Source organism: Watersipora subatra, chromosome 7 (genome assembly GCF_963576615.1).
Source record: "Watersipora subatra chromosome 7, tzWatSuba1.1, whole genome shotgun sequence".
In the NCBI taxonomy this organism is placed as follows: domain Eukaryota; kingdom Metazoa; phylum Bryozoa; class Gymnolaemata; order Cheilostomatida; family Watersiporidae; genus Watersipora; species Watersipora subatra.
The window spans coordinates 26,074,747-26,101,263 of record NC_088714.1 but is presented as its reverse complement, the minus strand read 5'-3'; the positions used below and the strand labels follow the sequence as shown (position 1 = coordinate 26,101,263).

Genomic DNA, 26,517 nt, shown 5'->3' with positions numbered 1-26,517 from the left:
TAAGAAAAAGTGCAGCTCTAACCAAACACAAAAGAAATATATAATATCCATTGAAATCATAGTTGAAAATTTAATATTTTAGATTTATTAATTTACATAATTAATTTATTAATTTATTTTTAACCTGTGCAGTAGAAGTAATAATGCATAGAGTTTTGCTATAAAATTTTTGCTCAAACAATTGCAATTTCATTAAAATGAATAAACCATTTCACAAAGGCAAGTTATTTTAGCAAGAAACAGCATTCTAAATATTATTTTTATTATTTTTACAGCTTCTCGCTTGAGTGCTCTCTACCTGCTGACAAGCAAGGTCAATACCAATACTGCACCGAGTACTGACTCTAGCAGTGTATGGGAAACATGCTACCAAAACAATTCAGCACAAGGAGACAGCTTTAAGGCAACGTGCAACTCTAACCGAACTCCTCTCACTAGACTCTTCAGTATCCTGTCTACTAGTGGTGAGAGAGTTGAGCTGAGAGAGGTTGACATCTTTGGACATGGTAAGTCACAATGCCAACTTGACCGTCAGAATTTTAAATATTCCCAACAGTCTTTTTACTTGAAATTGCAACCTTTGTACTTACTATGATAATCAACATGTGATCAACAATACCGGCGCAGTACACTAGGGCAATTTACTATATTAGAATCATTAAGCCAATGCAATACAAAATTGCATCGAGTGCAGAAGTAATTAGGGAATACAGAACTATTCACGAAAGTAACAATTCATCTAAAATAAAATTTAATATTTCCAATGATTTTGTAATATTGAACTGCATAATGTTAGGTCAAGCTAACTGTGGAATAATGAGCAGTTGTTAAAGAAAACACCTGACAATGTCAGCAGCCTGATGAAATTGATACATGTAGTACACACTGTTCTTATTTGCTGACATTCAAAAACAACACCAAAAGTTGATATGAATAAACTAAATAGTCAAAGTTTATTCTTTTTACTAAATAAAAAACTGCTTCAATCTTTAAACTTTGCCATCTAATTGTTTATAATTCAAAATATTTATAAAATTTATAAAATTAAACACAACTCAGAAATTTACTTATAAAGATGCATTAATATTTAAACTTTCTGCTGTACCACAAGTTTTTGTATTTAACCTTTTCACTGCCATCCATGTACAAATTTATCTATCGGCCTACTGCCAACCATTTTACTGAAAATTGCCGATCTTGCTTCATCATAATTATGTATACAATTTTTTTCAACTTTAACCTTATCTAGAACATTTTTGTTATATATTTTATTTTGTCAGCATGTTAACAAATAGTGCTAAGCAAAAATTCCATGCATCTATACTTTGTGGATTGCTATAGCTACATGTATGTAAAACTACAATCACTACGAAGCTATAACGATCCTCCAGAAATGTTCCTTACTATATTAACAAACTATAATTTTCACCATCATCAGAATCAGTGCTGCTACTTTAATTATTTATGTAATTACAGAAATCTGAATCTGAATTGGCTATAATGTCATTAACATAATTAATTATCTGTTTTCTAAATTGGGAGGTGCTTATGAAAGCCATAATAACACTAAATAGTTCAAACGCCGGAAAGAAAAAATGTTCATTTTTACATTAAAATTCCAGAAAATAAATTTTAAGTTGCTTTGTGATTTTAGGCTTATTTCATAAAAAAATCCTCGGACAACACTGTCAATACCATAAAAGTCCTAAAAATCGTTGGTGATGTTGTCAACAAATAATAAAATTAAGTTACTACACAATTGCTGGGAAAATCGCGAAAATGCGCCTACGTCGGTTGACTATAGATTACGCATAAATGCGCCTATGGCAGTGAAAAGGTTTAACATTTTATTACTAAAACTGCGAAGAAACCTTTAGGAACAGCATGTTACATAAACTTAAAATATTATACAGCCTTTTTATTACGAAAAGTAGTGGGGCAGCTTATATTGTAGTCAGTGGACCGCCTGACTTATAAAATTTTATAACCAGAGTGGCACAGTCTATTATACTTCTTTATTAATAGCAATAAAAATTAGCTGGTCTATTTATTACATGTGCAGTACACCTTCAGATTACCGATAACTTTGTTTCACAGTTTTTTTTCGCCTTGCAAAGTGGAACATGATGAATTTTCCTCCTCACCATACAAATCTTATTTCACTATACAAACTCACTGATATTTTCTGTTGAGTTCAAATTTGGCAGTCGGCGTGTTTATTGTGCTTACGTCGAAATAACAAAGATGCCAATATTCTGTTCACAAAAAACATTCTCAAAACGCCTGAAAAAGATACAATTACCGAGTTCTCTCAGCTTGGCATTCCTTGTGTGAATGGTGGTATGTAATATTTCCTTTCTTGACTATTTGAAAAATTTCAGTTTCAGTTTTGCTAAACAAATGGTCAGAGATTAGACAACTTCCCTTAAGCTGCTAACAAAAATCCCCTTCATTACGAATACAGCATCGTTTGGGCCTTCTTGTCGAATTGAGTCAAAAAAAGTTTCATTGAAGTTGTGTAAAGGTTTTGTGCGACCTCACTTTCCTCCACTAGTACAAGACTCGGTGCATGAGTTTATACCTATATTTTCTGCTTAGTTCATAAGTTGTGCAAGAATGCTCAAGTAACAGGCAACGAACAGGCCCAGAACAGATCTGCTCTTCTACACAAATGTTCAAGCTTATATAGCTAGTAAGCTCTGCCTCCGTTCTACTTGGCTGGACCCGGCATGGCTCGGCTCAGCTCGGTCTTGGCACGGCGCGGCTCTGGCTTGGCTTTGGCTTAGCTTTGGCTTGGCTTGACTGAACCTTGACCTCGTCATTCTGCCTGACTGAGCACAGCCCGGCTCGACTTAGCTCAGCCCTAGGCTCAGCTCTTAGTGGATCACATTCCACAACATTTGGCTAAATTTATACTGAAAGGAGAGCCAGAAACTGATAGCTAATAAAATTTTGGTGATAGAAAGTTGAAATACAATAAAATAGTTAAAAATACGTACAAAAACCTAGCTTTAAGTGTGTGTATTTAGTAAGATAGCTTGAAACCTGCATTTGAACACCACCTTTATTTCAATGCTACCTTTATTTGATTACCAAAATTTTGAATTAGTTTGGAGCAGCACCTAAAAGTAGAACATCATGTAAAATACTTTATCATTCTAAAAAAATCAATAATAGAAACAGTAGAAATAAAAATTTTGTATTCCTTGACGATATAATAATTGTTAAAATATAAAAAGCATTATTTGGATAGAGTAAAAAAGGTAAAATATAAAAAAAGTTTAGCAATGAACATATTTGTACGATACATTTAAAATTTTATTAGCTGATATAGTATTTTCAATGAGTATGTGCCACATTTCCTGTACACCTTAACTTGCACCATAAAAGTTATAATTTTGCTCTAATTTTAGCAATTTGAGTAAAGTAAGTTATATTTCTTACTAAATCAACAATTTATATGATAAGTATCATCCATTTTTACTTGAAGGCCACCTTTATTTGAAAGCCAAATATCTTTGAGCGACACATTGACTTTTATCATGCTAATTGTTAATCAAAGGTATCTCTCTAGGCATACTGTACTAAAAGGCCAAAGCAATTTCGATAAACTTTGACTTTTGTGGAACAATGGTAATTGCATTGATCACACATCAAACACAAAGAATAACGCATGGATTATGGTGCCTAGAGATTGAGCCCACTACATTGAGGCCTGGGCATTCCATTAAAACACTCCTACCGCATAAGCTGTGTGTTAAACTTCCTCAGAGCGCTACGATAATGAATCTATAAGCTTTGGCAGACATGTCGAACACGCACGAATCTGAAGATGGTAATTGTCAAGTCGTTCAAGAGATGTAGGCTGATCAACGTTCTAGACAGCACCGAGGATAACAAGATTCATTGTTTCAGGTCAAACGACCCGTTTAAGATGGGCTGGAATGTCTCCAGCAAGGGCGGGCTAATGCTGGCATTACCAATAAAAATATGTTCAACTATTTGATGCTGATGAGCGAGTTCTAGAGAGTGACGAGAGCTGTTGCAATAGCGGTGTATTATTTTACTTTCAGCATTAAAATTTTATTACATATTAGTAAACACCAAGTTAATTTGTATTATATGTCTTGTATCATATTTATTGCTTTATAATTTTATGTCAGTTGTTATTTTGCTATTCGTCATTTGTTAATTTATTTAGCGTTAGAGCTTTATGTTGGTTGTTAAATGTATGTTATCGTTCTTTGTTTATTAAATTATCTTATATTATAACTTTATTTTGTGAGTTAATCGTTATTCATTAAATGAAATGCAACTTTCCAAATCCTGAGCAGCTAGTTGAAAAATTGAACGCTACCTTTTAATTGAACCTCACCTCTAATTAAACGCCATCATAAAAGAAGTGTCAAAAAGAAAATGCTATAATGTTCAGATAAAAGTTTTACGGCAAACTTATTTAAAGTGAGTTCAAAGCTTACGCTGTATGTACTTCTATTTTAAAGGTAACAACCCTCCAAAGTAAGTACTGCACATAGCACAATGCAACGTTACAATTTGATGCAGATCTTAACCAATAAATACACTAAATTCACTAAAGTTCCTGTAGCTAACTATGGTTACTAAGGTTAACATACTAACTTGTTACTAATTTTTAACATGTACATAACTTGAATAAAGATTTGATGATTTTCACCATGAGACGTTTGCAGTATATTATTACTATGGTTTTTATACCCCGTCGTACGATTTTTTCAACATGCGATGCCAACACTGGAACAAATTAAAATCGTATTTTGAGGATGTACTGTATACCAGTAATATTAATCATAGGAATTTTTTCTTTTGTTGCAACTGGTTTTGTTGGTAGTATAACATATTTTCTTTAGAATGTACTGTCAAATTATTATAAGAAATGATATTTTCTAATATATAGTAGAACAAATCTATGTGTACCTTACAGAATAGGAAAAATCTACCCTTACTTAGGTTAACAGACAATTATAAATGATATACCAAGCTATTTGCTCAAAACATAACTCCTTGTATTGTTGTAGAATAGACTAGTTCTGAAATTTGTAGCATATGCGAAGTGGACACAATTAAAATGCCTCATTAGACATCGCTGTATATTTTAATAAATAAATGTAATTTCTTATGATTCAGTCTCCGTTACCAAAACAATTATGTAGCAATACAAAATAACTATACTTTTTGCAACTTTTAAAGTCATATATTTTTTTATAAAACATCCAACAATCAACCATACATTCTATGGTTACTTTGAAATACATCGTTCTCAACATAATTGTCACCTAAAACCCATGCAAATCTTTGAATCTTCATCTTTGTCCACTAATTCTTAAATTTTCTGCTAACATTTCATGTTTAGTACGTACAAATAGGAGGTTCTCATTACACTAATAAATGCCTAAGAATATAAAAATAGTTAAAACTGTACGGTGGGCCCCGCCATACAGCAGTCATTAATTCTGGTGTTGAGATTGTAAGGCAAAAATTTCGTATGAAGGGGCATAGGAACCTACAATAATTATCTAAGCAAACCCCTTACTCCCCCCCTTCCCCGTGACAACATCAAAATGTTATATATGTACTGTGCATACTAAGCTGTTAATAGCAAAACATATAGTGACCTTAGTAATGGTAGTTAGGTATTTAGTGGTTATGATCTGCAATAAAAGGTAAAAATTATTACCTTTGAGACAGATGTAGTGGCTAATGGCAAGTGAGAGATACTTGAATGCAAGTCGTTCAGTACATCAGACCTTTTTGATGCTATATGACATAAAATAAACCTGGAATTTACTTTAAACCAATTTAGCTTACTAAATGCACGAACTAAAAGCTAAGTTTTAATACGTATTATACTAAACTTAATTTTATTATTGTCTTAATTTTCTAATGCCTATATGTGTCTAGCTTTGTGCCTTTTTCTTCGGTTTTATTATACATTTTATCTGGCGTTGATCTAACTGACTGATCTTTCAAAATAATTTGACATAAAGACCGAGCAATGCTGTTCTTGAAAGCTGAGCGCCAAATTAGAATTTTAAGAGACATTGTTGTTGTCATATGGCAAAGAAAATGTCATAACGAGGAGCCGAAAAGTTTCGTATTTTACTTCGTAAGTAAAAAACCATAAAAACCATGTAACCTGAGAGTCTACTGTATAAGTAAAAATAACTTAAGGTAATTTAGTCCAAGTCAGATTAAGTAATCTCGAGTATCTCAATAATTACCTCGACCCCGAATTCTATGCAATAATGAGCCTAAATTTCATTGGCTCTTTTCATAGTAAGAAAACAACAATTTTTTTGTTTATTACTGCTATTCGTTTAAGTTTTAACCTAATTTTTCACATCGTAGTTGCAGTCTTTGTTTAAATACTGTGCATAGCTGTCTGCAGGATAATTTATAAAGTTATTATAGATTATTAGCGGCAGTCTTTGTTGAGTTTACTGCAGTCGATTCTAATAGGAATTTCGGCTCATACATACTACAATTTCAATATAAAACGTATAATTTTAATCAAATTAATAGTGAATGCAGAGTTTTTATTTTACTTTTTGTTCTTGAATAACAGATTAATTTATCATATTACTTTGTAGAGGCTGCTCAGCTTACAGAGCAGATAAATGGAAGAAAAGAATACTCAACATACACCAGTGTCACCATCTCTTTTGTTTCTTGGAACCAGCTAATGGTGGGCTTTGAGCCACCAAATAAGTAAGTTTTGTAAATCATTTCTTTATAGAGCAAGTTTAAAATTTTGCCGAGCAATGTGAACTTATGCTAAAAATGATAAAACTTCATATAAAGGCACTCTCACAGAGCCTCTTAAACCTTTTTTTACCCCTACAACGCTTTGACTAATATACATCTAGAATAGCAATTACATGGTATTATTTAAATGCCACCTCTATTTGAACGCCACCTCTATTTGAACACCACCTCTATTTGACCCCCAATATGAGAGAAGCGTTGAAAAATAGAGCTCCACCTCTACTTTAACGCCACCTTCATTTGACCGCCACTTTGACTATTTTGTACCTATTATATCAAGGGATCAATAGAAAAGTGTTCACAAAAATCATATTAATAATGAATTGTTTACATTAATAACAATCAATTCTCTCATTGTCCGACTCGAAAGCTTTTCAATCTTTTTGTTAAAACTTTAAAAGCAACACTTTACAAATGATCAATAACGGTCTTAGGCTAACAATAGTTCCTTGTTTAAGAAGATCTTGGTACTTCGAAATACACATATAAAAAATAGTGGAAAATTACGATAGTAAGTGAACTTTAAAAGGAACACTCTAGAAACAATTAATAACTGTCTAAGGCTAAGATTAGTTTCTTGTTTAACGCGGTCTTCCTACTTCGACGTAGCCTACATATATAAAAAAACCGCTTAAATTTCCGATGGTAGATGAACTTTGAAAGCAATGCAATCAAAATAATTACTAACTGTTTCAGGCTAATAGTAGTTCCTTGTTTAACACAGTCTTAATACTGAAAAAAACATGCATATAAAAATTGCTTGCAGGTTTTGGTCCAAAGGTTACGTTTAGCGAGCAAACTTTTACGCATTGTATTTGTGCTAAATGCAGAGTGTTATAGGCTGACTTGCAATAAAATTCACAGTACGTTTATTTGGTATCAAAAGATTCACGATGTCTTACTCTGTTGTGTTGTAGGTGCCAAATATGTGGAAATGTGATTACAAGCTCTTAAAAGCTCAAAAGCGAAAAGCCGCCGTAGATTGGAATCTTTTTATTTCAATGACGCAGCCATGAAAATTGCTTGTTGCCTTGTCACATGATGTTCTCATGTGAATTGAATGTTCAATAAAAAGCTCAATATAAAACTTATCGTTGCACTAGTTTATGACAAACACTTCGGGTACGCTGCTCGCTACTTACATTTTTGTTTCGGCCTGGTCTAATTGGCAAGTTGTAATCTGATCATGTGACCCAATACTTCGCAAATAAGTTCTGCGGCACTTTTCGATTATCACAAGTGACTTACAAGCTCGTCATGATTATCAAACAATGATATGTACTCCTTCAAGCTAAGGCTAAAAAATTAAACGAATTTTTACGGTAAGTTATAAGATATCACTGCTAAAAGTGACAGCATTACGATGACGATAAAACCGCCACAGAAGAACAATAGACATGGTTTTAATGAATGCGTGAAATATATTTGTGAAAATATTTCGACGAATAAGGTTGCATGAAAGTGTGAACAGAAACCATCTCTCACAACTGCGTCACATTTGAGCCGTTTTGGAAAGAGAATCTAAACTACCGCGGTCTCGTGTGGCTGCGATTTTCTGTTCATTTTTGAGCTTTTAAGAGCTTTTAATCACCTTTCCACATATTTTGCACCTACAACACAACAGAGTAAGACATAGTGAATCTTTTCATATCAAATAACGGTAATGTGAATTTTGTTGCAAGTGAACCTTCAAAGTTTTGCTCGGCCAAAACATTGTTTAAAAGCTAATATCGACTAGTTCCGTATTGCAAAAAAGAGCTGAAGCCAGAAGATATTGTGGAAGGTATTGGGCAACTAAAAATAAGCGTTGAAAGCAACAACCAGAACGCAGATATTCGAGCAAACAATGAAAATATTTTTGTTCTAAAAATGTAAACCTTTGTTTCTGCATGTGATATAAATATGTTTCGTTATGTCACTTGGTCAAAAGTATATATTTGTAGCATTTGATAGATTATCATTATATAACTTACAAATTCGCAAATTTATAGTATGTTATTTGATCGCATCATTGCGGTAATCTGATCTTACAACTGATCGACGGTGGTAACTCCTCTTCCATTGCACATAAAAAGCTAGTTCTGGCTGCAAACTGTAGCAAACATATCAATGAGTGCATTGATCATTTATGCAAGGTTGGTAAATATAGATAAAATGAAAATATGATTTCAAATTTAGAATGAAATAACAATTGAAAGAGACAAACAATTGCAAAGGACATAGGCTATTATATCATCCCAAGTTAATTGCAATTTTTCGGTTTCTCAATGTATATTTATTAAGAGATCTTTGACAAGTTGGAGATAAGTTAGCAGAGTTATTGCATCCAAAAGGTTTAATATCACTCCAGCAGAAAAAGAGAGCAAAATATAAGCAACATTCGTTTCATCTGTAATAGAGCTAAATTCATCTTTTAAAAATTCTGACGAGCTATTAAAAAATACACTCCCGGCCTCTATTTGAATGCTGCCTCCATTTTTCTCCTGTCAATTGGAGGCCAGTAAAGAAAAAGGGTTGAAAATTAGAGTGCCATGGCATTTAATTAGAGGTTTTACGGTATACATCTATATATATATATTTCAAAGTTTGACTGTATGTGTGTGCTTCGGTATGTAATTTGGTTTGTCCAGCTATAGCAATTAAAATTTTGAAATTAAAAGCTTGCATTCTGCTGGATTTGAAGTCACGAAGATCGCAACGGCAAAATTTGAACCTTAAGACTCGAACCGTGCCCTTAGCCACCAAGCTACGCTGTTCTCACTATGGGATCGCCCTTATCCCACAGCGTATACCCTTTTCTCAATGCCCACACTAAATGACATACCAATGCCCATACTAAATTGCTACTCTATGAACTCTATTAACTCTATGAGACACGATGATCTTTCACACTTTTGTGAACTTCTAGTTTCGTTGTTTCATAAGGTTCAATTGCTAAATTGGTAAATGCTAATACTATTCATGTGAACAATTGTAATATTTTAAGTAGGAATAGCCTCTACATTCTTTCTCAGTTTGATCAAACGAAGACAGTTCGATATCTCACTTTTACATCTGTACCAGTTTCGAGAGGTACCGATATTGTCGTATTCAAAGTTTTGATGAAAAACGTTTGCGGGAAATGCAACCTTTTTTATACACACACCCTTTTATGCACAAGTTGTTATTACTAATTCAACATATTCAGGATTTTTGTTTTGTTTTCTCAGTTCGTATTAATTGTATCATTACCAAATCATCTTTTATTGTAATCATAGCAAAACAAACTTAATTTAGCTAATACTTGCCAATTATTTCACAATTACATTTAAACACTTTGATAGTTGTTTTATTTTAATTCCTAATTTATTTGATCTGCACAAAACATGTTCTTTATGATATGAAGTTTGAAAGTTACAAATTTTTGAGAAAGTTTGAAAGCTTTTACAGTTGTTATATGTATTTCTCTTGATTTATTTAAAGTGCACAAAATACTTTTGTCATGAAATGAAGCTAAAAAGTTAATACGGTACTGTTGGTAAATAAAAATCAATTTTCCGTGCAAAGCTTTTTATTATCCGGGTATCCACTTAGTATACATACACTATACATACAGTATGTACACAAGTACACACGTGTGCGCACGTGTTTCTCAAAGTTTATGTGTCTATGTCCAGCTATAGGTGTTAAAACTTTGAATTAAAAGCTCGCGGCTCGCTGCATTTGAACTCGATGTAGTTCCAACCGCAAACTTCCAATCCACTCCCTTAACCACTGAGCTTTACAAACCTTATAAATGTGTTGCACTTATCATATAGTGTATACCGTATGCACACACATGCGACGCAAAAGTGGACTCAAAATGTGCACTTTTGATTATTAACTAATTTTACCAATTGCATTTGATAGTTTTTGAAATTTTTGAAAAAATAGTTTTTTACCGTTACCTATTTTTTTAATTTGCAATTTGTTAATGCGGTGCTATATATATAATATATGTATAATATATTATATATATATATATAATATATTATATATATATATAATATATTATACATATATTATATATATAATATATGTATAATATATTATATATATATATATATATATAATATATGCGCTACTTCTTTGCTTTTTTGCTACTACACTTCTATTTTCTGTTTTTCGTAAGGTTTGACTGCTAAATCGATGAAAGGAAATATTTTTCACACAAAAAATTGTATTATCTTGAGCAGGAATAGCTTCGACATTCTCTTTCTGTTCGGTCCGACAAAGTACTAGACAAAGGCAGTCCGATATCTCATTTGTACATTTGTACCAGTGTCGAGAAGTACCAGTGTGGTTGTATTCAAACTTTTGATAAATAATGTCTGCTGGAACGGTAACCACACGCACACACGCACACACGCACACACGCACACACGCACACACGCACACACGCACACACGCACGCACAGACCCACACACGCACACACGCACGCACGCACACACGCACACACGCACACACGCACGCACAGACCCACACACGCACACACGCACGCACGCACGCACACACGCACACACACACACGCACACACACACGCACACACACACACACACACACACGGACATTTTGCACATTTATCTGCTCATCAATTGATATTATGAGCAGATATTATGAGTAAATATCAAATAATGTCAAAGTGGTGGTCAAATGGCGGTGGCGTTCAATTAGAGAGTGACGCTCTATTTTTTAACCCTTTTAACCCTATTTTTTAAATGTGTGGTTTTAATTTAAAATGTGCAATACACTTCTATTTCTTTGTTACGCTTTAAATGCGTGGCTACATGCACCAACAATATGCATCATCTGTGGTTTTATAGTGATTACATTACTAATTTTCAAATACTTTATTGAGATTTCTCTATTTTTAAACTTTTGAGATTAGTTTGGACAGTTCACATAAAATTTTGCTTTGATTTTTTTATAGCTTCATAATTTTAAAACTGTACTAAGTTTTGGGCTGCAGACAACATTTAGCTTTGCTATAAAACATTGCATAAAACAGGACATTAATAGATCATTTATGCTAAAAGATAAACTCTTGTTTTTCCTGCATGTTTCATACCACCTATTTTAGGTACGAGGTAAAAGCAAAACTGGCTGGTAATGTGGCAACATCATCAGGTGATATTACTCATGATTCAAATTCTGAAAGAGCAACAACAACATTATCTGGGCTTGATCCTGGTCAGGAGTATGAGATATCTGTGAGCTGTTTTCTAGAAGATTCTATTCCATGTGAAGGGTTTTCCCCTACATTTATGGTCTCTACTAAAGCCTGCTCAGGTAAGTAAGCACCAAATTATATGTTTCTGTCGGAAGGTTTGTCATTCGGATTACTATTATCATAAAATGCATAATTATTTCAAATTTGTTTGCTCAGATACTAAAGTTACAAACTTATTAGTAGACTAATCAAGTGAAATAATCTATACCTTCATCTATTATTCTTTAGACCCATCGGTACCTGAGCTTCGCTACACAATTACCTCAACAATGGATAGTGGTAGAGAAAGGTGGAATTACACTTATAAGTGGGAGGTAAGTCTTTACCTACGAACCCTGGTTGCGTCAACATTTTACTTGTAGGTTTAAAAGTTACCAAGGCAAGCTCTAAGCTACATAAGTTTTTAAAAATGAAAGAAATATTATTGTTAACATCTGATTTGTATGTTTTTCAATACCAAACAAACAAGCATATATTGAAAAACACTATTAATCGGTACAGAAACTTTTATGTAAACATGCACAGATTTAAAGTTAAGCTTAGTATCATTTACTTTGATTTTTTTAAAAATATTTTGTATGTAATAAATTCTATTTTTTTTCAAAAAAGAAATACTATATCTTTATGCAGTTAAATGACCAATGAAGCATGCATGACAAAGCAATACTATAGCTGTTGCGTTAAAAGCTCGCGCTGCATAAGGACTATTAATAAAACTTAAAAATATCAGTCACTTCTTTAAATAAATGTTTGGATGCCATGGGTAACTCAATTCTATTAGTATTACTTCAGAGAGCCATTAAACTGTAACCAAGGGGTTAATGGAAACTTCTCCAAAAATTATCATTTTTTTCAGTTTTTTGCTACAGTTTAAAAGATATATAAGGACGTAAGATAATGCATTTTAATTAGCAATCTAAAAATTACTATAAATATGGTTTTGCTGTATTACAGGAGCCCGAATCTAACTGTCGTGGATCAGTCACTTACACTTACTCCAGCCCGGGAGTACACAGTCAGCGTACCACTGACAGATCAGCTACATTTCTAGTAGATGGTTACAAGGAATTTACATTTACTGTTACATCAGAGAATGAAGCAGGACTGAGTTCCTCATCAGTCAGCAGCCAGAAATCTCCGATGCTCAGTATATTGTTGCAGAGTGTCTAATTTATTGAGCTTTTAGTTCACTCACATTATAACATCAGCAACTGAATATGTTATTAGGAGAGTGATTACTTCTTATAATTATGCTACTAGCATTACCCTTCTAAGCACACTGTTAATATAAAAGGGGTTGCTTGTGAAATAGTTTCAAAAATTGACTATCTTTTAAAAGTCTGTCAGTTACAATTAAATTTCAAAAAATGTGACACTATAGTTACTTATTAAAATAATAAACTCATTTTAAATAACACTAATGTTTCAATTAAAAAAACTATTTTCAAAAATTTGGACGAGTGACTTTTTTGATTGTTATAAACTGAATTTTTAGAGAATTAACGTTTTAATGGCCTTGGGCATGTCTTGACTAAATACTAATGTTTATCTTTGATATAAATAATTTCAATTTTTTTGAATGTTTTTTTAAATTTATATGTTGCATGGAGTTTTTTAGTTAAGCTAATTCAACTTTAAAGGTAAAAACAGATTTTTCAGGTTGATTAAAAATTGTAACGCATTTTATCTTTGCACCGATTTTTAATGGAAACAGCAGACTATAGCCTTTTTTCAGAATCTATCTGAAATTTCATTACTTGAATGAGGAAATTTGTCAAATTGACGGCATTTTGCAAGTTATTTGTTGTTAACTGTTTAGTCATATTTGCAAAGGTTATTTTATGTTTCTCCTAACCATCACAAATAATTCTCCATACATGTATATAGAATTAGCCAATGGCTGCACTAAAAACTTTCACTAAAACCAAAAAGCTTACATAGGCTTTCATACATTAGCTCGCTCTGAAACTAGAGTGTAACAAATTAAAATATATTCTAAGACCTTAAAAAAACTGATTTTAACACAAAAACATTGAGGTCATAGTTGTGTTAGTAGACTAATAATTTACTAATAATTTACTAATTAGTTTACTTTATATTGTCTCAGCAATTGAGTACATTTAATGGATTTGAGCTTTTCTGTGTGCCCTAGTTGGAAGTAATCAGCATTATTGACATTTTGCCAATTTACTCATACTTGGTTGTTTTTTTCAGGACCCCAATTTGGTAGCAGTAAAGTTACTCTACGAGCTACAACTTCTGAATGTGTAGAATTTATTTGGGAAAAGCCTGAATTTATTGGAGGACCAAAATTGGGCTTAAAATATGAAGTGAGCTATTCTTATCTAATTATTGCTATAAAGTCTTTCTTAGTCAGTGCATAGACCAATCATAAACCAATCCTAGACCAATCATAAACCAATCCTAGACCAATCATAGACCTATCATAGACCAATCGTAGACCAATCGTAGACCAATCGTAGACCAATCGTAGACCAATCGTAGACCAATCGTAGACCAATCGTAGACCAATCGCAGACCAATCGCAGACCAATCGCAGACCAATCGCAGACCAATCGCAGACCAATTATAGACCAATCATAGACCAATCATAGACCAATCATAGACCAATCATAGACCAATCATAGACCAATCATAGACCAATCATAGACCAATCATAGACCAATCATAGACCAATCATAGACCAATCATAGACCAATCATAGACCAATCATAGACCAATCATAGACCAATCATAGACCAATCATAGACCAATCATAGACCAATCATAGACCAATCATAGACCAATCATAGACCAATCATAGACCAATCATAGACCAATCATAGACCAATCATAGACCAATCATAGACCAATCATAGACCAATCATAGACCAATCATAGACCAATCATAGACCAATCATAGACCAATCATAGACCAATCATAGACTAATCATAGACTAATCGTAAAAAATATAACTATTTTTTAAACATTAAAACCACTATTTATGCCATTTGAAACTGTGGCTGTTCTAGATATTAAAGTTTTATTTAGATAAATGTAAAAACGTGTTTGAATTTACACGTTATTAGCAGGTTTAATGCTGATTATCTATTGTATTTCTAAAAAAAGCTCCTACTTTATCAAAATTATATTAGGATATTAGCAGGCAAGCATGATATCTCAAACATATCTCATTTTTATAAACCATTAAACCTCCAAATGAAAGATAAGTTCTGTTGCACTATATCTATCTTCTTTACCAATCAACAGATAAAAATAGTAGATGCTTTTGCATAATATCAGACAAAGGGCCTTTGCTTCATCAAATTATTTAAACTAATCAATTAAAACAATTGAATGATATTTACCTACAAAAATTGATTGAACTGTCTTTATCTAATAAAATCAATTGAATTTTCTTTACCTCATGGAATCAATTGAAGTAGCAAACATAATCAAATCAATTGAACTACTTTACATAATCAAATTAGTTTAGCTACACTATATGTTTGTAACTGCACCAACTTGCTCACAATAACAAAGAATTATCAGCTTTCAACCAACTTTAATTGGTTTTATGCAATTGCAGCCTTACAAAAGTACGTTTTTTTTCTGCAGGTAACCTGTAATAAAGAAGAAAACTGGAATACCGTTAATGGCTTATCAGCATCCTCTTGTAACTACGAACCATCTACGAATGTGACCTGCAAGCTTAGAGCTTTGAATGGTAACCTTCAGAGTGATGAGTTAACGGCAACTGCAGTTACGCTAGATGAAGGTAAGGATTGTTGTCAGTAGTTCATCTCAATATATACGTATAAGGTATAAGTAGTATATATGTATAAGATACAAAATGAGAACTAATGGGAGGAGGCAGTCACTAGACATTAATCCTCATCTTGTTATTACATCTTGCTATCTGTTCACCAATGAGTAATACAAAAACAATGTTTGATGAGCAAGGAGAATTTTAAAACTCAAATTAATTTGAATGTTTTTAAAAGTTAAACGTCAAGTTCATGATTAGAGTAGAAAAATGAATTAAAAAGCTGAAGTTTTATTTTAACTTTTTAAAAGTTAAAAGTTTTTTATTTTAATATTGAGCATTTCATGGAAGAAACTGTAAATACTGCAATATATGTAAATATATAGAAAAAAAATATATAAAAATTTATAAAAGCTATAAGAAAATTAGTAGAGAATTAGATAATCTAGTTATATTTTTTCAGTTACTGGCAGTTTCTTGCTCACGCAATCTTCAGGCTGTAAATCACAGCTGAAACAAGATGGTGGCTTTTCAAAAGATTAAAAAAAGAAGTCACCATATTGTTTCAGCTAAGATTTACAGCCTGATGATTGGGTGAGCAAGAAACTGCCAGTAACTGAAAAAATATAAGTAGACTATCTAATTTTCTACTAATTTATACTGCTTCATTCTATATATATGTATATATATGTGCATATATATATACATATATATACGCATATATATATTTATATACTCATACATTTTATATACATATTTATATATTTAAAACATATTTAAAATATATAGTTATATATTTTTGTCTAGAATTATATGTATATTTATCAATATTGCATTATTTACAGTTTCTTGCATGGAATGCTCCATATTAAAATAGAGCAATGATTATAATGATTATTGGTTTTCAATAATCATAATAATCATTGCTATCAATAATAAATATTAATCCAATTAACCATCGCTTTCCCATATGAAACTATAAGTAATCTAATAGTTTTAAAATGGGCTTAAAAATGTCATTTTAATTGATTATATATAATAATATAAATATATGTATCAAGGTAAATTTTGTTTGTGTATGTAAACAAATATATATATATTATATATATATATATATATATATATATATATATATATATATATATATATATATATATATATATATATATATATATATATATATATATATATATATATATATATATATATATATATATATATATAGATATATAGATATATATATATATATATATATATATATAGATATATAGATATATAGATATATACATATATATCTATATATAGATATATAGATATATATGTATATATATATTCGAATATATGAATAAACCCGATTTTGGATTACCACATATATCTTGTAATCGTTCATGCAAAATTTTTCTTTGAGGCTATTGCTCTATGACTTCATTTAGAAACTTATATAATATATTTTGTGCAAAAAACGACAGGCAACTGTCTATGATATTATGAAAATGTTTGTTCAAGAGAGTATAATCCTAAACAAAATGTGTAATGTACATAACGCTGACGAATAATTAGGTTTGCGCTATAATTATTCTGGCCAATTGAGTTTCTCATCCAATCCTTTAACTAAAATTATTATAACCTTGTATTTTGCAGATGTGAGAGTTACTTCAACAAGTCCTTCAAACATGTTATCACCAGGTAAATACATCATTACTGTAACTAGCCAAAAATCTCAATTGATAAAATATGAATGTTTGTATAAATAGTAAAAGATTTTACATTGAACTTTAGTCTAAGAAAAATTAGGAAATAAAGCGTACAATTTTTAGTCAGCGGTGCAGGAACAACTGAAAATGAAGCTTTTGAAAAAACATTAAACCTTTGACCTCTAAATGTTTTTTTCGGTGCTTTTTTCACTATGCCTGAGCCATTTGTGAAAAGCTAGAAACTTTGACACCTTCGTAAAAAGTACCTCTGAAACTGTATACACCATCAAAAAAGATATTGTATTAAATTGGTAGCAAGATCTGCAACACTCTAAAAATTTCACCATATAAAATTATTTTGGAAAAATTTGGCTATGAAGCTTACAAATTTATATGATTTTTCAAATTTAATACATATTTTACAAATATAAACATACGTACATACGTACATGCATACATGCGTACATACATACATGCGTACATACATACATATGTACATACATACATACGTACGTACATACATACGTACGTACATACGTACATACGTACGTACATACGTACGTACATACGTACATACATACGTACATACGTACGTATGTACATACATACGTACATACATACAGACATACGTATGCACATACGTACGTATGTACGTATGCACATACGTACGTACGTACATACGTACATACGTACATACGTACATACGTACATATGTACATATACATGTACATACGTATGCACATACGTACGTATGTACATATATATGTATATATGTGTATATACATATATATATATATATATTTATATATGTATATACATATATATATATATATATATATCTGTATATCTCTTTAAATACTTTAAATCTTTAACTTTTTTAACACATTGTACTTTAATTACATATATCTTTAAATACTTGAGTTACATATATCTTTAAATACCTTAAATACATTTATCTTTAATTACTTTAAATACATATTTAGTTAAGTACTTTAAATAAACAACCTATTTTTTAATTGCAGCATTTATGTTTTAACTTTTGATGCTGTTTTTTTTTCTTGACCCTATAATTTGATTCATGATTTCAGATAGAAAGTTATACAATATAATATTACTAATGAAAAAAATCGGCGGCTACGTGAAGCTCGTATATATGACTTGATTAAACTATTTTTTAAGATACATTATTTCTAAAAAAATGTGCAGTGTACATAATGCTAAGAAATAATTAGGTTTGTTCAATAATCTTTTTGGCCAACTGAGTTTGTAGTTTTTACCTTTGACCAAAATTAATATAAGCATAACCAAGTTCTTGTATTTTGCAGAAAATGTGAAAGTTACTTCATCAAGTCCTTCAAACATGTTATCGCCAGGTAAATACTTAATTACAGTTTGCCAAAAATCTCAATTGATATAACTTGGATACTTATATTATGAGAAAATAGTTCTACATTAACTTTTAGTTATTGCAGTAAAAGTTGAAAATTATGTCTACAATTTTTAGTTATCACAGCAGGGGAAACTGAAAATTAAGCTATTGAAAAAAAAACAACTTTTGACCTCTGATTGTTTTTATCAGTGTGTACCATTATACCTGGGCCAAATGGCAGAAGCTGGAAACTTTGAAACTCTCCAAAAGGACGTCTAACAATGTTCATAATCAAAAGGTTCATAATCAAAAGGTTCATAATCAAAAGGTTCATAATCAAAAGGTTCATAATCAAAAGGTTCATAATCAAAAGGTTCATAATCAAAAGGTTCATAATCAAAAGGTTCATAATCAAAAGGTTCATAATCAAAAGGTTCATAATCAAAAGGTTCATAATCAAAAGGTTCATAATCAAAAGGTTCATAATCAAAAGGTTCATAATCAAAAGGTTCATAATCAAAAGGTTCATAATCAAAAGGTTCATAATCAAAAGGTTCATAATCAAAAGGTTCATAATCAAAAGGTTCATAATCAAAAGGTTCATAATCAAAAGGTTCATAATCAAAAGGTTCATAATCAAAAGGTTCATAATCAAAAGGTTCATAATCAAAAGGTTCATAATCAAAAGGTTCATAATCAAAAGGTTCATAATCAAAAGGTTCATAATCAAAAGGTTCATAATCAAAAGGTTCATAATCAAAAGGTTCATAATCAAAAGGTTCATAATCAAAAGGTTCATAATCAAAAGGTTCATAATCAAAAGGTTCATAATCAAAAGGTTCATAATCAAAAGGTTCATAATCAAAAGGTTCATAATCAAAAGGTTCATAATCAAAAGGTTCATAATCAAAAGGTTCATAATCAAAAGGTTCATAATCAAAAGGTTCATAATCAAAAGGTTCATAATCAAAAGGTTCATAATCAAAAGGTTCATAATCAAAAGGTTCATAATCAAAAGGTTCATAATCAAAAGGTTCATAATCAAAAGGTTCATAATCAAAAGGTTCATAATCAAAAGGTTCATAATCAAAAGGTTCATAATCAAAAGGTTCATAATCAAAAGGTTCATAATCAAAAGGTTCATAATCAAAAGGTTCATAATCAAAAGGTTCATAATCAAAAGGTTCATAATCAAAAGGTTCATAATCAAAAGGTTCATAATCAAAAGGTTCATAATCAAAAGGTTCATAATCAAAAGGTTCATAATCAAAAGGTTCATAATCAAAAGGTTCATAATCAAAAGGTTCATAATCAAAAGGTTCATAATCAAAAGGTTCATAATCAAAAGGTTCATAATCAAAAGGTTCATAATCAAAAGGTTCATAATCAAAAGGTTCATAATCAAAAGGTTCATAATCAAAAGGTTCATAATCAAAAGGTTCATAATCAAAAGGTTCATAATCAAAAGGTTCATAATCAAAAGGTTCATAATCAAAAGGTTCATAATCAAAAGGTTCATAATCAAAAGGTTCATAATCAAAAGGTTCATAATCAAAAGGTTCATAATCAAAAGGTTCATAATCAAAAGGTTCATAATCAAAAGGTTCATAATCAAAAGGTTCATAATCAAAAGGTTCATAATCAAAAGGTTCATAATCAAAAGGTTCATAATCAAAAGGTTCATAATCAAAAGGTTCATAATCAAAAGGTTCATAATCAAAAGGTTCATAATCAAAAGGTTCATAATCAAAAGGTTCATAATCAAAAGGTTCATAATCAAAAGGTTCATAATCAAAAGGTTCATAATCAAAAGGTTCATAATCAAAAGGTTCATAATCAAAAGGTTCATAATCAAAAGGTTCATAATCAAAAGGTTCATAATCAAAAGGTTCATAATCAAAAGGTTCATAATCAAAAGGTTCATAATCAAAAGGTTCATAATCAAAAGGTTCATAATCAAAAGGTTCATAATCAAAAGGTTCATAATCAAAAGGTTCATAATCAAAAGGTTCATAATCAAAAGGTTCATAATCAAAAGGTTCATAATCAAAAGGTTCATAATCAAAAGGTTCATAATCAAAAGGTTCATAATCAAAAGGTTCATAATCAAAAGGTTCATAATCAAAAGGTTCATAATCAAAAGGTTCATAATCAAAAGGTTCATAATCAAAAGGTTCATAATCAAAAGGTTCATAATCAAAAGGTTCATAATCAAAAGGTTCATAATCAAAAGGTTCATAATCAAAAGGTTCATAATCAAAAGGTTCATAATCAAAAGGTTCATAATCAAAAGGTTCATAATCAAAAGGTTCATAATCAAAAGGTTCATAATCAAAAGGTTCATAATCAAAAGGTTCATAATCAAAAGGTTCATAATCAAAAGGTTCATAATCAAAAGGTTCATAATCAAAAGGTTCATAATCAAAAGGTTCATAATCAAAAGGTTCATAATCAAAAGGTTCATAATCAAAAGGTTCATAATCAAAAGGTTCATAATCAAAAGGTTCATAATCAAAAGGTTCATAATCAAAAGGTTCATAATCAAAAGGTTCATAATCAAAAGGTTCATAATCAAAAGGTTCATAATCAAAAGGTTCATAATCAAAAGGTTCATAATCAAAAGGTTCATAATCAAAAGGTTCATAATCAAAAGGTTCATAATCAAAAGGTTCATAATCAAAAGGTTCATAATCAAAAGGTTCATAATCAAAAGGTTCATAATCAAAAGGTTCATAATCAAAAGGTTCATAATCAAAAGGTTCATAATCAAAAGGTTCATAATCAAAAGGTTCATAATCAAAAGGTTCATAATCAAAAGGTTCATAATCAAAAGGTTCATAATCAAAAGGTTCATAATCAAAAGGTTCATAATCAAAAGGTTCATAATCAAAAGGTTCATAATCAAAAGGTTCATAATCAAAAGGTTCATAATCAAAAGGTTCATAATCAAAAGGTTCATAATCAAAAGGTTCATAATCAAAAGGTTCATAATCAAAAGGTTCATAATCAAAAGGTTCATAATCAAAAGGTTCATAATCAAAAGGTTCATAATCAAAAGGTTCATAATCAAAAGGTTCATAATCAAAAGGTTCATAATCAAAAGGTTCATAATCAAAAGGTTCATAATCAAAAGGTTCATAATCAAAAGGTTCATAATCAAAAGGTTCATAATCAAAAGGTTCATAATCAAAAGGTTCATAATCAAAAGGTTCATAATCAAAAGGTTCATAATCAAAAGGTTCATAATCAAAAGGTTCATAATCAAAAGGTTCATAATCAAAAGGTTGCAAAGTAGAAGCAAGTTCAGCAGACACTGAAAATGTCACCGTATAAAAATAGTTTTTGACATTTTTGGCTATAAAGCTTACAAATTCATATGATCGTTGTAATTAAATATATAAGTTTAGGTCAACCATCTTTCTCAAAAGTAACAGCTCCACATGGTACTTACTGTACATAGTAATGCTACATTTTATTGCAGATTATAACCACTAAATACACTTAAGTTACAGTAGATAGTTGAAGTTGCTAAGGTTAATATACTACCTTATCATTAGTTTCTAATATTCAGTTCGTATATAAAACTACTGTTTTTAACTAGGGATTGTTTGCATTAGATAATTATTATGTGTTTCTATATTCCTCTATACGACATTTTTGCCCTGGCTCCATTGTACTATTAATATATGTATGTACAAATACAAAAAATATATATATAGATACATATATATACAAATATGAATACATAATATGTATCACATATAGTATACTTTGCAATAATCATAATAAAACATCATAATCATCGCCGTTCGGCCATATGAAAGAAATTAATATTCTAATACCCTACAGGATGAAAATATTCGCGGATGTAAAATTGACGAAAATGGTCTTTTCAAGCATATCCGTGGTTTAATTTATTTGTGGAAAAACACATTCTCAAATAAATTAATCCGTGAATGCAGCTAGCAATATAGTAAAACCGTCACATGCTTATACCGCGTTTAGGTTTGTATTTAGCTGGAAAATCTATGTCGATCATGCTAAGCAATAAATCTTTGGCTGCATCCAAAGGTTTTTTTGAATACTCATCATTTTGGAAGCCTTTGGTGAACCAACAACTTGTGGTAAGTTATGAGTTTTGCAACATAAGGAACTGCAGGAGAGATTATTTTGATCAAGACGCCGTGCCGAATTTTGCATGACTTGTGAAAATCTTGAATAATTAAAAAAAAGTGTCATGCATTGGCAATGGGCTCAACTCAAAGCCCGGCGATGACTTTAAAGAAATTCAAAACTCAGCTACATTAATAATTTTAGTTAGCAATTGATTTTTAATCTGAGGTGGTAGTTGTTTTTCCTGGTGTTGCAAATAAAACTAATTATTCGCGGATTTTAAAAGTTTGCGGAATTGACTGTACGAGAACTCGCGAATTATTAAATCCATTGAATAATTTCATCTTGTAGGGTACTTTTAAACTGGTCTTAAACTTTCATTCTAATTAATTGCATGTACAATAATATACATATATATATATATATATATATATATATATATATATATATATATATATATATATATATATATATATATATATATATATATATATATATATATATATATATATATATATATATATATATGTTTAAATATATGTATATATGTATATATATGTATATATATATAAATATAAATATATATATATATTTAGGTAAATGTCATTTATGTATGTAAGCAAATATAATTATTACATTTAGAGATATATATATATATATATATATATATATTTAAATACGTAGATAAACCCGCTTTTGGGTTACAGCATTTATCTTGTAATTTTTCATGCTGAATTTTTTCTAGAGCCTATTAATTTATGACTTTTGCTACAAACTTTTATAACATATTTTATGCAAAAAAAGAAAATAGGCAGCTATCTATGACTCGATTAGACTATTTTTTAAGATACTATACTTGAAATAACTGTGCAATGTGCATAACGCTAACAAATAACTAGGTTTGTAAACTGATATTTTTGGCCAATTGAGTTTCTAATTTATTCTTTTGACCCAAATTATTATAAGCTTGTATTTTACAGAAGATGTGAAATTTACTTCATCAAGTCCTTCGAACAAGTTTTCACCAGGTAAATACATCATTACAGTTTGCCAAAAATCTCAATCAATAACAATTGAATGTTTATATTAAGAGTAAATGGTTTTACATTAAGTTCTAGTCATTACAGTGAAAATTGAAAATTAACCACATAATTTTTAGTTAACCCCGCAAAAAAGCTGAAAAATTAAGTTTTTGAAAAGGCACCAACCCTTTGACCTTTGAGTGTGATTATTAGTGTGTACCACTATTATATTTGGACCATTTGTTGAAAGCTGGAAATATTATTTTTTCAAATCTAACTACAATTCAAAGCATTTTGAAGCCTTCACGTTATCCAAAAAAGTTAGTAGGACAATTGCGTGAACATCAGTTTTTTTTGGGGAGTTAGGTTGTTGAAAAGTAGCAGAATCTACATACACTCTACTCAAAGCTTTCTTTTGTATGCCCATGACCTTCTCACAAAGATGTTTTTGATAAACCTGACTACTGCCTTGACAACCCCTTCTTTGCAAATGACGCCTGGATTCACAAACCATCTAGCCTAACTAGCCTTGCTTCTTAATGAATTGTTTCAAGCCCTTTTAGCTATTTACATTTTGGAAGCTGTACCATCTATATGTACTGTATATCAAAGTTATGATAAGCAACTTCGTCAGTATCTCTTTTGTGTTTAACGTCACTCTCACTTTCAGGCCCTTCCCTGTATATTAGCATGTGCAAAGTAATCTTTTCAATATTATCATAGCCATTGAGCACACCTTCGCTGTGGTTTTCTGATTCAAAATTATTATCAAAATTATAGTTGCTATCACCTAATTTGTTTTCTATCTGAAAACTGTTTAATTTTTTCAACACACAATCGTGTTAAATTTTTTCACCATATTATTTCACTAATATCGTCCAAAAATATTTGGGAAAAAATAAATAAATCTGATATAAAAATAGCTAACAGCAGAAGTTCTGAGCTAATGCTTTTTGCAAAAGCTAATCTACTTGATTTGCGCTGTTACCTAAAATGAAATTTGTAAATAGAGCTATCAGAGTTTCCGTCACTTTTTATGTAAAACCATACTACCCCTCATTTGAGTGCAAAGTGTTGAATGTGTATCTTTTATCTTAAAAATATGCTTTAAACGTTTTTGATCATTCTCAAAATAGATTGTCTTAAGTAAAGGTTTCAACAAATTTTACATACTTTTGGGCGTACTGACTTATTAAATGGTGTGAGTCTGATGTTGCTCATATTGAACGCTTTACAGTTTTTTACAGACTCAATAGCATGGGACCCTAACAAATAGCTCTGCGATTATCATGTTTAACTTGCCATTTATGTAACAGTCACAAGTTTTCTCTGCATAATTTTGGTCTTCTTTGTTATTTTTAGCTTTGGCAGCTTGCATTGCTGTCATCATCCTTCTGAGTCTTACCATAATTGCCATTGTGGTCAAATTCATTGTCTACAAAAAGCGCAAACGCAATCAGACACCTGTGAGAGATCAGCTGGTAAAGGATGCTTTATCCCAAGCCAGTTCAAGGAATTCACCTACAAACCGAAGCCGAGGGTATGTAAAGGAACCAGTGGAGATTAAGCTCCAAGCCATTCATGAAGCACCAACAAACAGTGGATCAAATGATGAACATGAAAGTGTCTATGAACCATTGAATAAGTAATTCTATAAAGATAAAACACTAACAGAAAAAACAATTATCCAATATTTTAAAACATTTGACATAACTATAAAATTCTTATATGTTCAAAGCAATGAAATATTATAAACTCTAAGTATACTTATAGGATGAGAATGTGCTTGAAAGTATTCTGGTATTGATTAAAGACATTTGCTTAAATTTAGCTATTTTTTACCAGTGCAGTATAAAATTACAATGAGCTAAATATTCTTCAATAATTTTTCATTTTTATGTTATTAGAATCAATTTCTTTAGATTTTAGAACTTGTGTTTACAAGTACATTACCAAGAAATGATTAAGAATTTGTAATGATTCCTTGCTGTGAATCTTTACTTATTTAGTTTTTCTAGATAATGATTACCTAATATACGCTGTCAACAACATACTAGCTTGACTAGATGAAAAATATTTCTGTAATTTCTTCAAAAGGAAGCTTATATATAGTCAGATAGCCAGATCATAGATCTACATATATTCAATTCTAATGTTCCATGCTTAACAGAACACAATTTAAAATTGACACTGTTCAATTTCCTTCTACCCACATGTAAAATGGTTGCATCAATTGTGATACAGTAAAAAATAAAAACTAACAAGCTAAAAGTTGGTGGTCCAAAAGCACTTATAATAAAGCTCTTAGGACTTAGGCCACTGTTCAAATGCAGCTTTCATTTGAATTTTTTGCCTAAATTCTATGTTCAATGCTGCTATGAAAGCATTACTGCAAAAGATTAGTTCAAATTAATTCATTAACTAAATTAATACCAAAACCAAGTTGTGTATTTAAAAAGGTTAGACTAGTGCTATGCCAAGTTAAAATGAAGTTCCCTTTTT

At 30.6% G+C, this 26,517-nt stretch overlaps 1 protein-coding gene across 1 annotated transcript in view; it reads left to right on the top strand.

The window, feature by feature from the left end:
- The window catches only part of LOC137400595 (uncharacterized), a 42,352-nt gene extending 16,290 nt beyond the window's left edge, over positions 1 to 26,062 (top strand). The window contains exons 7-17 of the mRNA XM_068086926.1: positions 276 to 506; positions 6,627 to 6,744; positions 11,901 to 12,109; positions 12,279 to 12,364; positions 13,005 to 13,197; positions 14,265 to 14,380; positions 15,670 to 15,829; positions 17,459 to 17,503; positions 18,837 to 18,884; positions 23,974 to 24,021; positions 25,378 to 26,062. Coding sequence (XP_067943027.1) covers positions 276 to 506; positions 6,627 to 6,744; positions 11,901 to 12,109; positions 12,279 to 12,364; positions 13,005 to 13,197; positions 14,265 to 14,380; positions 15,670 to 15,829; positions 17,459 to 17,503; positions 18,837 to 18,884; positions 23,974 to 24,021; positions 25,378 to 25,664 — 1,541 coding nt within the window. The 3' untranslated portion in view covers positions 25,665 to 26,062. The remainder of the gene's footprint in view (positions 1 to 275; positions 507 to 6,626; positions 6,745 to 11,900; positions 12,110 to 12,278; positions 12,365 to 13,004; positions 13,198 to 14,264; positions 14,381 to 15,669; positions 15,830 to 17,458; positions 17,504 to 18,836; positions 18,885 to 23,973; positions 24,022 to 25,377) is intronic.
- The last annotated feature ends 455 nt before the right edge of the window (positions 26,063 to 26,517 follow it).